At 43.1% G+C, this 14686-nt stretch overlaps 1 protein-coding gene across 3 annotated transcripts in view; it reads right to left on the reverse strand.

Moving 5' to 3' along the window:
* The window catches only part of DNAH8 (dynein axonemal heavy chain 8), a 336932-nt gene that overhangs the window by 135199 nt on the left and 187047 nt on the right, over positions 1–14686 (reverse strand). For all 3 annotated transcript variants that reach the window (XM_089333967.1, XM_089333968.1, XM_051854776.3), the window contains 5 exons: positions 13663–13793; positions 6342–6495; positions 4047–4211; positions 2787–3013; positions 994–1112 (listed from right to left, as the gene is read on the reverse strand). In XM_089333967.1, coding sequence (XP_089190093.1) covers positions 994–1112; positions 2787–3013; positions 4047–4211; positions 6342–6495; positions 13663–13793 — 796 coding nt within the window. The remainder of the gene's footprint in view (positions 1–993; positions 1113–2786; positions 3014–4046; positions 4212–6341; positions 6496–13662; positions 13794–14686) is intronic.

Consider the following 14686-nt stretch of genomic DNA (forward strand, 5'->3'; position numbering starts at 1 on the left):
AAGTACCTGGCTCCTGCCATCGGATCAGCACGGTGCGCCGGCCGCAGCGCGCCAGCCGCGGTGGCCATTGGAGGGTGAACCAATGGCAAAGGAAGACCTTTCTCTCTGTCTCTCTCTCTCACTGTCCACTCTGCCTGTAAAAAAAAAAAAAAAAAAAAAAAAAAAAAAAAAAAAAAACAACAACAACAACAAAAAAACAGCATATTTAAGAACCAGACCAGAAAACTGTTTAAAAATTTAGCACTTGGCTCTCTCACAAGCCAGGAGAAACCAGCATCTATTCTAGTGCATGAGACAGAAAGGCTGCAAGAAGGTGGGTGAGTCCTGAGCAAAACCACAGGAGAACCTTCCCTTTCAGGGTGTTTCTGCCATCGCCACAATGTCACAGCCCAGGGAGCTCAATAACACCACGTGACTAGGTTTTGTTTAGAGGAAATGAAAAGCAGGAACGAAGGCATGTTGGTTTGTTTGGGCCCTATTATCTGTAGACGTAATTTGTCCCAATGCATTCTTTACCTGCATACACTGCATATCCCAGACCATTAGGAAACCACGGCCAGGAGAGCATCTATTTTTGGTTTTATTTGTTTTTGCTTCTCTTTTGGCTTTTCCTTTGTTAGAATTTCAGGAAGCGTTCACACAGCAAAGTTTATACAAATCAAGGTAAACCATAATGAAAGCAAAAACTGAAATGCTCATCAGTTCCCAAGAGCTGGCTCCTCCCCACCTGCAAGCAGTGGTCCAGAAACTACAGTGACTCACACCCAACACAGTGGACCTAGAGTTGAAAGAGCTGGGGAAAACAGGGCACTTCCACCTCGATTTTGTTCTAACTGGAGCTTCTGGGCAAGTCAAAAGATCCCTCAGGGCATCCCTCAACATGGCCTGTGAGTAACAATCAAGAGAGTATTTCGTTTTCAAGCACAGTTTCCACCCACCCCAAGTGGATCACTATCAAACACGTCTGAAAAGGTAAGATCCCACTCCTCTTACCAATATTCATACGTTCGGCTTGTTCATGGATATATTTCAGCTTCTCAGTATAAATGTTTTTGTAACCATTTATAAACGAGAGATAAGACTTAGGAGTCACGTGTGCTCTTCGGCGATATCTGAAAGCAGAGTATAAAAACAGCCACCTCTGTCATTCGGGAGTGCTTCCAGAAAACATCTACATACACTCTTCCTGCCGTGAAATAGGGGCGGCTGCACAGGCTGATCCAGCAGTGGGCGGGCGGCAAGTGCACGTGGTTTCCCAGAGGTGAGGCTGAAAGACAGCTAGGTCCTTCATGTGACCCTCACTCCCACTGTGAGCCTCGGTTTGTACCTCTGGAAGCCTGAGAGAATAAGGTCTGCCCTCCTCCCGGAATCTCGTGAAGATCAAATAAAATTGCATTCTTGAACACACTTTACAAACTTTAAGGGTCTGGGCAAGTATTAGGGATAAGTGGTTGAAATGCATTTGTACTGCAATTTGTTTCTATTCAACTGGCATTTGCTATACACTTCTTCACTGCTGGATCCCAAGTAGATGAATTTACGAAAGTGGAAACCAATCTTTTCCCTTAGTTACCGGATCAGCCTAGGAATCAAAGCGGCCATATATGATTCAAATATTCATCCCACAATGGGGTTTCTTAGTCATTGTATTTCAAGATGGAAATACGTAGAAGTAACAATTTTATAGAGAAGTCAAAGAAGAGCTCTTAATATACTACAAAATTAATTTCTCTTTTAATACTTTAAGGTTTTTTTTGGAAAATTTCGTATCTATGGAACTATTCTAGTGTTATATAAATACATCCAGAATAACCTTCAACACTATTAGAGAGTCACATATTACATCCAGAATAACCTTCTACAACTTGAGATGATATGAAAAATTTGGGAAATACTCCAAATTTATAAAAACAACAAGTTTTAATAACTGTAAGAAGATAGAAATTTATCATCACAGGTAACAGTAGTTAAGAGGAGTTTGAGTTTAATGGAGAGGAAATCTTCCTATGGTAAGAATTAATACATATTGAGTTACCAAGAGACTATGAGAGAGTATCCACAATTACTAAGAAGGATGGCCTAGGTAGGCATAGCTTTTCTAGAAGATTCTGCACCCCCTGAAGCACATTGAGCAACCCTAGGGGAGGAGCTTGCTATCCCAGAGACCCAAGTTGGCCCAACTGCATTCATATTTGTCAATTTGACACAGTAACTATTATGCTTCAGGAGAAAACTATGGCAGACATCAGCTTTCCCAAAAAGGAACTCACAATCACCACTTTTAGGGAGTGGTTTTCCACAGTCAGTTAAAATGGCATTTCACAATTACTTGGCAGAAGAACATTGATAAGACTGAGTCATGCGAATACACAACCTAAATTTCCCCTTAACATAAGGCAATAAGGAAACTTTCAAACTGTGCACTTCTTTAATCAAAATAAATAATGCATTGGAATAAGAAACCAATTTTAAGCAGTTTATAATGAATTAGTTAAGTCATTTTCAAAACAAAATTAAGCAAATGAAATAGAACGACTCATTAAGCATCTGTTACTTGGAGCCTGGGTGGTAAAGAGGTATTTAAGAATGGACATTAGTTAATTTTTAAATCTCTTGTATTTGCCATCTTTTCAATGCACAGTCCCTAGAAAATCAAAGCAAGAAAAATCTGAACGTGGCTGGGACTTCATGCTCAATCAGAAAGAAGACCCTTTCATCAGATGCTACAGTGAATTCCTCTTTGGAGGGAACTCCGTGGTTGGGTCCCTTTCTATAATATCACCTACCTTTGGAAATAGCTTTCACAGCTCTCTGAAACCATGTCATGAAAGAGGCCCATTGTTTCCACAACCTGTCTTTTAGTTTCACTGGAGCACACAATGTCATAGCCTGAGAGGAAATAGGAGGCCACGGCGATCAGAGCCTCCTTGGGCCAGCGACTGAACCAGTCCATAGTGCAGCCGGAGATCAAGCCAGGGAATTTCAAAGAACGGGCTCGGAACTTCTCACCAACCTATGGACAGCAAAGCCAAAAAGCGTTAGAAACACAGAAGGGTTTGTGCATGCTGAGCCAACAGTGTGTCATCACAAGGTTATTTTAAAAAATATTCTTGGGATGCAGTAGTATACACATCGAGGGTTCTGATGAAGGGAGGAAATATACCTCACACTCCTTGTCTTGAGACATATGCAATGTTGGATTTGATTCCAGGAACCATCTTTTAGGGAAAACTGGAGAACTAGAACTCTTAGAGATGAAGGACTTGGGGTGCTTCTAGGCCTTTTGGCAAAGATCAAGTGTAGAAAGAAAGGACAAGGACAGTGAAAGGCATGGAAGGTAGGACAAGTGTGAACAGCAGAAGAAACAGATGTTTGGTCTAAAAAGGAAACAACAAAACTCAATTGCTAATACAGAGAGTTTTCAATTGCTAATACAGAGAGATTTCCCACCATCAAGCAGGCTCCCTTGAGTATTACAGAGATCTCCCTCAAGCAGAGCAGAGCTGTGCGACAGAACTTTCTGTGATGATAGGATTGTTCTAGAAATGTGCTTTCCAGTAGAGCAGCCACTAATGACACAGTGCATGTGTGAGCACTGGAAATCAGCCTAATGAGACTGAGGAATTGAGTTTTTATTTTACTTAATTCTGATTAATCAAAACTTAAATAACCACTTAGGGCTGATGGCTACTCTACTGAACAGCATGGTGTTCAGTCCAAAGCTACAATCACAGACATTCTAGAGAGTAAATCTGTGATGGAGGTGGGGTTTGGGAGGGATTGCATCACCAAATTCCACACAATTCAAATAATCTATGCCTCTAGGTAATGAATGAAAATTGCAGGCTGTGCAATAATTCCAAATAATATGAAAATTTTAAATTAACACACTGGTAATGAGATATTGACCAATGGAGATTAGTGGTGGTAAAGTATTAGTTTTAATTCAATGTAAACATGTACCTTCTCATCAGAGAAGGCAAACTAAGCATATTTAAATAAGTAACTCCCCTTAAATAGATACAAATGAAAAAATGAAAGCTCACTGGAGAAAAGCAGAGAACAACATGCAAGTTCTTCCTTGACCTTGAAATGAAGTACTCATATAGATTATCAAAGGTAGGCGGGTGGCGAGGCAGCTCCTTCTTCATCACTGAAATCAGACCTTGGGTGATTTCATCCATCTCATCCCGTGCAAACAAATTGGAGATCTTTGAGAAACAGACGAGAAGCTGTTCTAATGCACTAGCAAAGTCACATGTCTTTCTTTGCCCTACATGCCATCTCTGCAGTCAGATCCTTGGTTTTCAGGGGATTCATGGGAGTGTAACTTATTTATTGAGCAGTATAATCAAGAGCAAATTATATTTCCCTGAGCTCCATCATTTCTTTAAAATGTCCAGTTGGGGGCAAGTGTCTGGCCTAGTGGCTGGGGTGCCTGTGTCCCACCTGGGAGTACCTGGATCTGATAACCAGCTCCAGCTCTCGACTCCTACTTCCTGCCAGTGCAGATCCTGGGAAGCAGTGGTGATAAGTCAAGTAATGGCATCCCTGCTGACTTTGTGTTCCTAGCTCCTGGCTTCAGCCCCAGCCCAGGCCCAGTTGTTGCAGGCATTTGAGGAGTGCACCAGTGGATGGAAGCTCTCTCTTGCTCTCTCGCTCTCATGCTCTCTCTGCTTCTCAAGTAAATACAATTTAAAAATAAAATGTCAAGTGATAACCTCTGTCCTTTAACTCATGGTCAGTCTTAATTCTGGCTCCAAGATACTTAACCAGCTTGCGTACCCTTAAGCATCAGTACACACCACTGTGCAGGCAAGAGTTAATATAGCAGGTCTGACCTTCAGGAGAGTGTGTTTGCAAGCCTAGCCCTCAACTGCCATCTGTAAACTCAGTTTTTGGATGTCTCCCCCATTGCTAATAAGATTGCTCTGCTGTGCCTAGACTGCTTATACAAACACTGTGATAACAAGCTGAACACCCCCTTTCCTGCTGGGAGTCTGGAATTTTGGCAGTGTGGCTAGGCAGGGAGTGACTACACGACCAGTCCTAAACAAAAACGCTGGACTCTAAATTCTAAATGGACTTCCCTAAACAGAAACACGGTGCATGTTAGTGTACCTCACACTGGCAGGACAGCACGTTCTGTGGGGCCCCTTACAGAGAGCATGGGAAGCCTGCCTGTGGATTCCTCCAGACTCCGTGTGGTGTGTATTTTTCTTTTTCTAATTTATTCTGTTTGCTTGAAAGGCAGAGTTTCAGAGAGAAAGAAAGAGAGAGAGAGAGAGAGAAATTGATCTTCCATCTGCCGGTTCACTCCTCAATTGGCCACACTGGTCTGGGCTGGGCCAGGCCAAAGCCAGGAGCCAGGAACTCCATCCAGGTCTCCCTTGTCGGTGGCAGGAGGCTATGCACTTGGATCACCCTCCACTGCCTTCCCAGGCACATTAGCAGGGCGCTGGGTTGGAAGCAGAGGAGCAGGACTCAATCTGGCACTCCAATATGGGATGCCAGAATCACAAGTGGCAGCCTAACCCACTGTGCCACAGCGCCTGCCCGTCTTTTTCTTTACCAATCCAGCTGTGTATCCTTACTGTGTTGTTATAATAAACCTTAGTTCTGAGTACAGCTAGAATATTTTTAAGTGCATAGAAAAATGGAATTTAAACAGTTATTTTGGGGCCCGTGTTATAGCACAACAAGCTAAACTGTTGCCCACAATGCCACCATACTGTATCAGAGTGCCAATTCGAGTCCTGGCTGCTCCACTTCCAATACAGCTCCCTGTTAATGCACCTGAGAAAGCAGCAGAAGGTGGCCCAAGTGCTTGGGCCCCCTCCACCCAAATGGAGTTCCAGGCTCTTGGTTTGGGCCTGGCCCAGCCCCAGCCATTGCAGCATTTGGGGAGTGAACTAGTGGATGGAAGATCTGTCTCTCTCTCATGGAAGGGCAAATACAGGTGAAGGTGATGGGGGTGATGCAAACGTCCACATCGAATGATGAGAACTCTTTCACCCACTCCATACTTCTGCCAGAGAGACAGGCAGACAGACAGACATTCTGCATTTCCTAAAGCAAATCACAGGATCAAATTTAAGACTGAAGAGACAAACAAGGAGTCACAATGAAAATGGAGCAAAGGGAAATAATAAAATCTAGAGGTGGGCAGCATTTATTTTGCTGAAAACACACAGAGAACCTTCTAAACCTCACATGCTAAATCGCCCTAAAATCAAAAATGTGTGCTCAGTGGTCTCATTTCTGAAGCGTTGCTGCTTTTTCTATTCACATAAAATTTACATGTTCACAAGACGAGCTTTTTGTCTACTTGTAAGACCTACCTCTCCCGAAGACAGCAAGTTGTTAAGGTATTCCAGAAAGGCCTCGTCCTTTATCTCATTGTCTGTGAAGATAAAGGTGATGCCTTTGCCATCAGCACCGGCAACTGAGTACAAAAACTTTAAGTCGTCAGTTAGGTTGTTCACATTGTAAGACCTAGAAAGGGAAGTGGTGGAAAATCTGAAATTAAAGAAAGCACAGCCATACTGTGTTTCAAAACACAATAACGACCCACGGAATCACAGTATCAGTGGTACCTGATCCAACAAGTACTAAGCAATTGTGCCTGCTAGAAAGCGGATTAGAGCTAAAGAGCTTTGTGTTACCACTCCAGGAAAACAACGTATTTAACTTGAGAAGTGAAAAACAGAGAATTCACCAGAAGTGACCCATGAAGAGAAATTAGGAATAGGAAAATGAACACTTAGTGCCTGCAACAGATTTTTCCCAAGTGAATATGCAAGGATGTATAATATCTAAAACTGTCCTAAAATTTGGATGTGTTTGCTATAGTGAGAAAGTCACAATAAATTATGAATAAAATTAGTGATAAATTATATATAATGGTAATTTGCATAGCTCACTTAGCACCGAGATGCAGACAAAATGACAGTCAAAGATGCATTGTGCAACATGGCATACACATCAGAAATGTTCTGATTAGGTGGTGACAGATATGGAAAGAAGATTTTGGTCTTTGTTTTTCTGTTTGCTATTTCCTGCCAAATGTATGTGCTACCAGAGGTGATGCAATATATAAAATGTATAAAAATAAAGCCAATATATTCTGAAGTATTAGAACTAAGTCCTCGGCCAGCGCCGCGGCTCACTAGGCTAATCCTCCGCCTTACAGCGCCGGCACACCAGGTTCTAGTCCCGGTCGGGGCGCCGGATTCTGTCCCGGTTGCCCCTCTTCCAGGCCAGCTCTCTGCTGTGGCCAGGGAGTGCAGTGGAGGATGGCCTGAGTACTTGGACCCTGCACCCCATGGGAGACCAGGAGAAGCACCTGGCTCCTGCCATCCGATCAGCGTGGTGCGCCGGCCACGGCAGCCATTGGAGGGTGAACCAACGGCAAAAAGGAAGACCTTTCTCTCTGTCTCTCTCTCTCTCACTGTCCACTCTGCCTGTCAAAAAAAAAAAAAAAGAACTAAGTCCTCATGGGTATGCTGACGCACTGACGACAACGGTGCTACAGTGCAAGTCATGGTGAGTGCAGTGTAAGCCACAGGCTCCACTGGAAAGGCTATGGGCCTTGGAACCAGAAGGACCTGGGTTCAAATCCCTGCTGTAGAAGAGTTCTTCACATTCCTCAGCTTTTGTTTCCTCATCTACAACATGAAGACAATACCTACTTGCAGAGAGTGTTGGGAGCATTAGAATTGATATAGCTTTAAAAAAAAAAAGTGATTGCTGTTAAATATAAGTGTGGGAATAAGAGAGGGAAGAGATGTACAATTTGGGACATGCTCAAGCTGACTTGCCCCAAATGGTAGAGTTAGAAACATACCAGGGGACTCCAATTTAATTCCATCAAGGTGGCATGTACCAATGCCATCTCACTAGTCCAAGTGATCAATTTCAGTTCACAATTGATCATAATGAAAGGACTAAGAGTCAAAGGGAGCACATAAGCAAGTCTAGTACCTGCTAACACTAACCGATAGAATAAATAAAGGGGAGAGTGATCCAACATGGGAAGTGAGATACTCAGCAGACTCATAGAATGGCAGATGTCCTAAATAGCACTCTGGCCTCAGAATCAGCCCTAAAGGCATTCAGATCTGGCTGAAAAGCCCATGAGAGTATTTCAGGCATGGAAAGCCAAGACACTCTGGCAAAAGATCTCTGTGAGTGAGATCTCAGTGGAAAGAACAGGTCTTCAAAGAAGGAGGTACCTTTCTCTGAAGGGAGGAGAGAACCTCCACTTTGACTATGACCTTGTCTAAACAACATAAGAGTCGGAGAACTCAGAGGGCTTCCATAGCCTTGGAAACTCATGACTGAAGCATAGGGAGATTACTGATGCCATAGACAGGAGTGTCAATTGGTAAAGTCAACAACAGGAGTCACTGTGCACTTACTCCTCATGTAGGATCTCTGTCCTTAATGTGCTGTGCATTGAGATTTAATGCTATAATGAGTACTCAAATAATATATTTCACTTTGTGTTTCTATGGGGGTGCAAACTGTTGAAATCTTTACTTAATGCATACTAAACTGATCCTCTGTAAAAAAAAAAAAAAAAAGAAAAGAAACTATCAACTCCCAACTTGACTCTCACTGGGATTAAACATGACAATAGGTCTGATCTGATTTCATCATCATTAAAAAAAAATCATCTATTATTTTTCACTTTATGTTTCTGTGTGGGAGCAAACTGTTGAAATCCTTACTTAATGTATACTAAGCTGATCTTCTGTATATTAAGATAATCGAAAATGAATCTTGATGTGAATGGAAGGGGAGAGGGAGTGGGAAAGGGGAGGGTTGTGGGTGGGAGGGACGGTATGGGGGGGAAGCCATAGTAATCCATTATTCGTACTTTGGAAACGTATATTCATTAAATAAAAGTTAAAAAAAAAAGAAATGACATAGCTTAAGTGCACTGAAAGGAGTAATAATTTATTTTGCACTAGAGTTTAGACTATGAGCACCAGCTATCCCATTCTGGGTGCACTGTGGTTAAAAAGACTCATAAACTTCAACAAAAAATAACCTCACCAAAAAGAGAGCACACGACTCTTTCAGGATAACTCCCAAGAGGAAAATTCACAAAAAAGAGAAAGTACTGGGATGCTTTACCAAGCTGTAGCTGCACCTGAAAAGAGCCACACAGCTTTCACTGGCTGGCCCCTCTCCAAGCCCATCAGCCAGAGAAGTCACGTAACCATTTTCCCATTTTAAAATAAGGCCCACAGGTCCCTAGCAGCAGGAGGGGGCATGCTGTCCTACACAGGGCCACATGGGAAAACACCAAGCTTGGTCAGGAGACACAGGTGAGGGGAAAGCAGAGGCAACAGCCTTACTGTGGTTTTGAAAGAAAGTTAAGTGGAGGTAAGCAGGTGTAGGGTTGGTTAGTTTGAATAATTTCAGCCAGCTCTGGGCATAGGCACTGTCCTTAGTCGATGGGTACCTGGCCCTGGGGTTATTAGAGCAGAGCACCATTGCCGATTACAGTACAAGAGCCAGAAAGAAGAGGCAGTATGGAGTCCCTACTCTGGATTGGTTGTTTGCACAGGAGAGGCGCACTCCTGGGTGGGTCCTATGCCATCTCTAAGAACTGACTAGATCAGGAGGGTCAGTCTCTGCCTAGTCAGCAGGGTCCCAAATGCCAGAGCATCAAGAATACAAAAAACAGGGGTGGGCATTTGGCACAGTCGCCTGCATCCCATGTGGGAGTACCTGCTTTCAAGTCTCAGCTCTGCTCCCAATTCCAGATTTCTGATGGTTGGCCACAGGTGAGGGCTCAAGCAGTTGGGTACCTGCCACCCATATGGGAGACCTGGATGGAATCCCCAGCCCCTAACTTTGGCCTAGATCAGCCCCAATTTTGTGGGCATTTGCAGAAGGAACCAGTAGATGAGATAGATGAGATAAATTCTCTCTCTCTCTCTCTTTCTCTCTCCCCCTTCCTGGCATTTCAAATAAAATATGTAAACTTTTAAGGAATTAAGAAAACACTGTTAAAACACCTGCTTTAATTTAAGCCCCTGTTATTTCTTACTATAGTGACTACGATACCGCCAACCCCAGGATCACAGATTCAGATACACACAGGTGTCAGGCAGACAACACAACGAGAGAAGCAGGCTGGCGGGGTCTCTCTCTGCATGCCCCACCTAAGGAGGCAGCTGCTGCTCAAGTTAAGCCATTTAGGATGTAGGCCTTGTGCTGCCAGATCCTCCAATAACTCCAGCAAAGATAGAAAATATGTTTATGTGGAACAACTCAATTTTTAAAGTTTTAAAATTCAACTTTAGTATTTGATGTTTTATGGCTTTAAAAATGTTTTTGTACGTTGTATTTTGCTAATGTTAAATTTTTATTTTCTATTTGACAACAGAGTAAGGTGTGTGTGTGTGGTTGTAAAGTAGAAAGCGATCTAAAATTCAATGGAAATAAAAGGGTCATATAGTCAAGAAAACCTTTAAGAAAAACAACGAAGTTGGAGAGCTAACATTATCAAATGTCAATATATTAATAGGTATATAAATCCATTAAATGTATACATTCTAAATTAGCTATAGTAATTAAAAGACTGAGTAATGGTGCAATGGTAGACAAATAAACCCACAGAACATAGTCATATATGTGATAAAATCATTTTTAACAAAAAAGGACACTGTGATGTGGCAAGGGAAAGATACTCTTTTTAATAAATGCAGCCACATAAATGAGATATCTGACTGAAAATAGCCTTCACTCCTATCAGACTTTATAAGAAAGTAAATCCTAGGACCAATGCTATGGCATAGTGGGTAAAGCTGTTGCCATGGTGCCTCATCCCATATGGGCACTGGTTTGAGTCTCAGCTGCTCCACTTCTGATCCAATTCCCTGCTGATAATGTCAGGGAAGGCAGCAGAGGATGGCCCATGTACTTAGGCCTCTGCACCCATGTGGGAGATCTGGAGGAAGCTCCTGGCTCCTGGCTTCACACCGGCCTAGCTCCAGCCATTCAGCCATTTGGGGAGTGAACCAGTGGATGGAATATCTCTCTCTCTCTCTCTCTCTCTCTCTCTCTTTCTCTCTGTGTGTGTGTGTGTGTGTGTGTGTGCATGTGTCTCCCTCTCTTTCTGTAACTCTTCCTTTCAAATAAATAAATAAATCTTTAAAAAAAGAAAAGAAATTCTGAATGGGTTATAGTCTTACTATAGTGAAAGCAGTACTTTTGATTTATAAATATGGAATATTTGAACAAATATTGTTGGAATAAATGAACAAAGATTTCTAAACAGAACACAAAAAGCACTAAACACAAAGCATTGAAATTAAAGTCTCACTAAAATTAAGATCTACTAAAAGAGTGAAAATCCAGGCCAGTATATGGGAGAAGATATCTACTATACACACCCTGACAAAGAAAATATATCCAGGGCCGGCGCCGTGGCTCAATAGGCTAATCCTCCACCTTGCGGCGCCGGCACACCGGGTTCTAGTCCCGGTCGGGGCGCCGGATTCTGTCCCGGTTGCCCCTCTTCCAGGCCAGCTCTCTGCTATGGCCAGGGAGTGCAGTGGAGGATGGCCCAGGTGCTTGGGCCCTGCACCCCATGGGAGACCAGGAAAAGCACCTGGATCCTGGCTCCTGCCATCGGATCAGCGCGGTGCGCCGGCTGCAGCGGCGGCCATTGGAGGGTGACCCAACGGCAAAGGAAGACCTTTCTCTCTCTGTCTCTCTCTCTCACTGTCCACTCTGCCTGTCAAAAAAAAAAAAAAAGAAAAAAAAAGAAAATATATCCAACATTATGTAAAGAATTCCTGGGGTTGATGCTGTGGCAAAGCAGGTTAGGCCTCCACGCACAGTGCCAGCATCCCATATGGGTGTCAGTTTGAGTCCTGGCTGCTCCTCTTCCAATCCAGCTCTCTGCTATGGCCTGGGCAAGCAGTGGAAGATGGCCCAAGTGCCTGGGCTCCTGCACTCACGTGGGAAACCTGGAAGAATTGAGAAGCTCCTGGCTCCTGGCTTCAGATTGTCACAACTCTAGCTGTTGCAGCCATTTGGGGAGTGAACCAGCAGATGGAAGATCTCTCTGTCTCTCCCTCTCTCTGTCTGTGACTCTGTCCCTCAAATAAATTGATAAATTAAAAAAGAAATAAAAAGGAATTCCTAACAGTCAATAAGAGAATCACAGCCCAAATGAAGAAAATAAGCAAAAGACTGAAACAAGTACATCACAAAAGAGGCTACCCAAATAGTCAGAGATAAGAAGATGCTCAACATCAGCACCCAAGCAGGAAATGCAAACTGAAACCACACTGGGAGATCACTACACTTCCACCAGAACTGCTAAAATGACCAAGACTCACGATGCTAAGGGCAAGCAAGGATGCAGAGAAACTGAAACTGGTACAGGAGCTCCAGAAAGCTAGTTGGCAGACCTACTGAAGTTGAATGCGCATACTCTATATTCAGCAATTCTACCTCTAGGAGTATACCCAGCTATGGAAAAGAATGCTCACACCACCTTTGTTTGCAAAAAGAAAATTAGAAATCAACAGCATAAAGGATAAATAATGGTGGTAATAAGTGGTAAGTGGGAAGACTATACAGCAATAAGCGTGAACAACTATAGTTACATAGAGCGTCATAGTTGAATCTCACAAATCCAGTGCAAGAATAGAAATAGGAAACAAAAGAGGGAATCCTGTATGACTCAACTGTTACACAGTCCAAAACCAGGTAGAAGTAGGGCAGGCATTTGGCAGCTGCTCCACACATCCGAGAATATGAGTTCAAGCCCCAGCTCCTGATTCTGACTCCATCTTCTTGCTAATGCAGACCCTGGGAGGCAGCAGGTGATGGCTCAAGTGGTTGGGATGCCTACATTGCCATGTGAGAGTCCTGGACTGGGTTCCTGGCTCCCAGCATCAGCCCTGTGGCCATTGCAGGCATTTAATGAGTGACCTGTGGATGAGAGCTCTCTCTCTCTCTGTCTCTCAAAGAAATAAAATAAAAATTTTAACAAGCTCAAGCAAAACTAGTCAATGGCTTAGGAATCAGCATATGGTTGACACTGGGGCTGGCACTGTGGCACAGTGGCTTAAGTAGCTGCCTGCAACACTGGCATCCCATATTGGAGCACTGGTTTGATCCTCAGCTGCTTTGCTTGATTCAGCTCCCTGCTAATATGTCCAGGAAAGCAACGGATGATAGTCCAGTTTCCTGGATCCACCCAAATGGAACTCAGATGGAGTTCTGGACTCCAGGCTTCAAATGGTCCTGGCTGTTGCAGTCATCTGGATAGTGAATCAGCAGATGGACGATCTGTCCCATCCCAACCTGTCTCCTCTCCCACTCTGTAATTTTGCCCTTCAAGTAAATAAATAAATAAGAATATGATTGACTTTGGGAAGGTAATGACTGAGACATGAAATGGAGATGTTTCTAGGGTTCAAGCAGTACTTTCTTTGTCTTGGCTGGCTACACAGATCTGTGTATACGTCCTTATCTATAATACTTAACTAATATATAATGCTTACATGATATATATTTCTTAAAATAAAATTGTTTTTAAAAAATAAATATACCAAATTCTTTTTAAATAAGCATTTAACTCCAGAAAAATTATCTAAGGAAAACACATTATGTTTCATTTCATCCTACCTGGTTAATGTTATCTGGAATATTTGATATCCTGCTATAAAAGAGGCCAATCTTGAAAGACTCTGTTTTCCTGAACCACCAACACCCACCAGCAATGCATTTCCACATGATGTTCGAATTATTCGTGAAATCTATTTAGAAATAAAATAGTTTTTTTTATTTGAATATAGGGTACAGATGTTTGCATTTCCTGCACTTTTGGGTCCAAGGTTTAGCCATATGGTTCTAAACAACATTGCACTTTTTCCTGGTAATGGCACATCTCAAATTTTTAAAAATTAAAATGCCAAACTGATTTATTCAACTCAAGTGCTTTCCATGCCCATATATATTTTGCTCATGAGAAACAGAACAAATCAGTTATACTCTCTTCTGTGTCAAAACCATTCTCTCTGCGTGTAACATTTTATTATTTTTAGATTCAGTGGACAGTGGAGCTGTTCTTGCCCACCTGCAGAAGATGAAAAAAAAAGCTTAGAATTGCTTGCTTGTTATTCATCAGTCTAACACACTGCATCATGTAGACACCCTTCTCCACAACTCACACTACCTCCAAGCATATCTCTACCGGCAGCAACAAATTTAAGTACCCAAATTCTACTCACAATGGAGGTGGTAGGATATTTGTACAAAGATTTAATCAGCTGTTGGCTGTCGCTCCCCTTCTTCATGGAGGAACGACACAGGACCCTGCGCTGTTCTTTCGTCTGCTCGGCCCTCCCCGGGTTTGCTGCTGGTTCTTCCCGGGTTGGCTACCGTCCCTTCCACCTCCGTGGAAGGGCGGTTCCCCCTGCCACATTCCCCACTTCCGCGGGGGAGCGGCACACCGCCGGCCGGCTCTTTCGGGGGCTGCACGGGTGTTCCTTCAGATAGATGTTCCCCTTAGATGTTCCTGGTGCATGTCTCTCTCCTCCTTTATAGTCCTCTTCCGCCAATCCCAACTCTGCTACCCACACGCCGAGTACGCTGCTCTCCTCCAATCAGGAGTAGGTCCTACAGTTTCTTGGTTGAACTGGAGGCAGCT

This window comes from Oryctolagus cuniculus, chromosome 5 (assembly GCF_051225735.1).
Source record: "Oryctolagus cuniculus isolate XC-2025 breed Fujian yellow rabbit chromosome 5, ASM5122573v1, whole genome shotgun sequence".
Lineage (NCBI taxonomy): Eukaryota > Metazoa > Chordata > Mammalia > Lagomorpha > Leporidae > Oryctolagus > Oryctolagus cuniculus.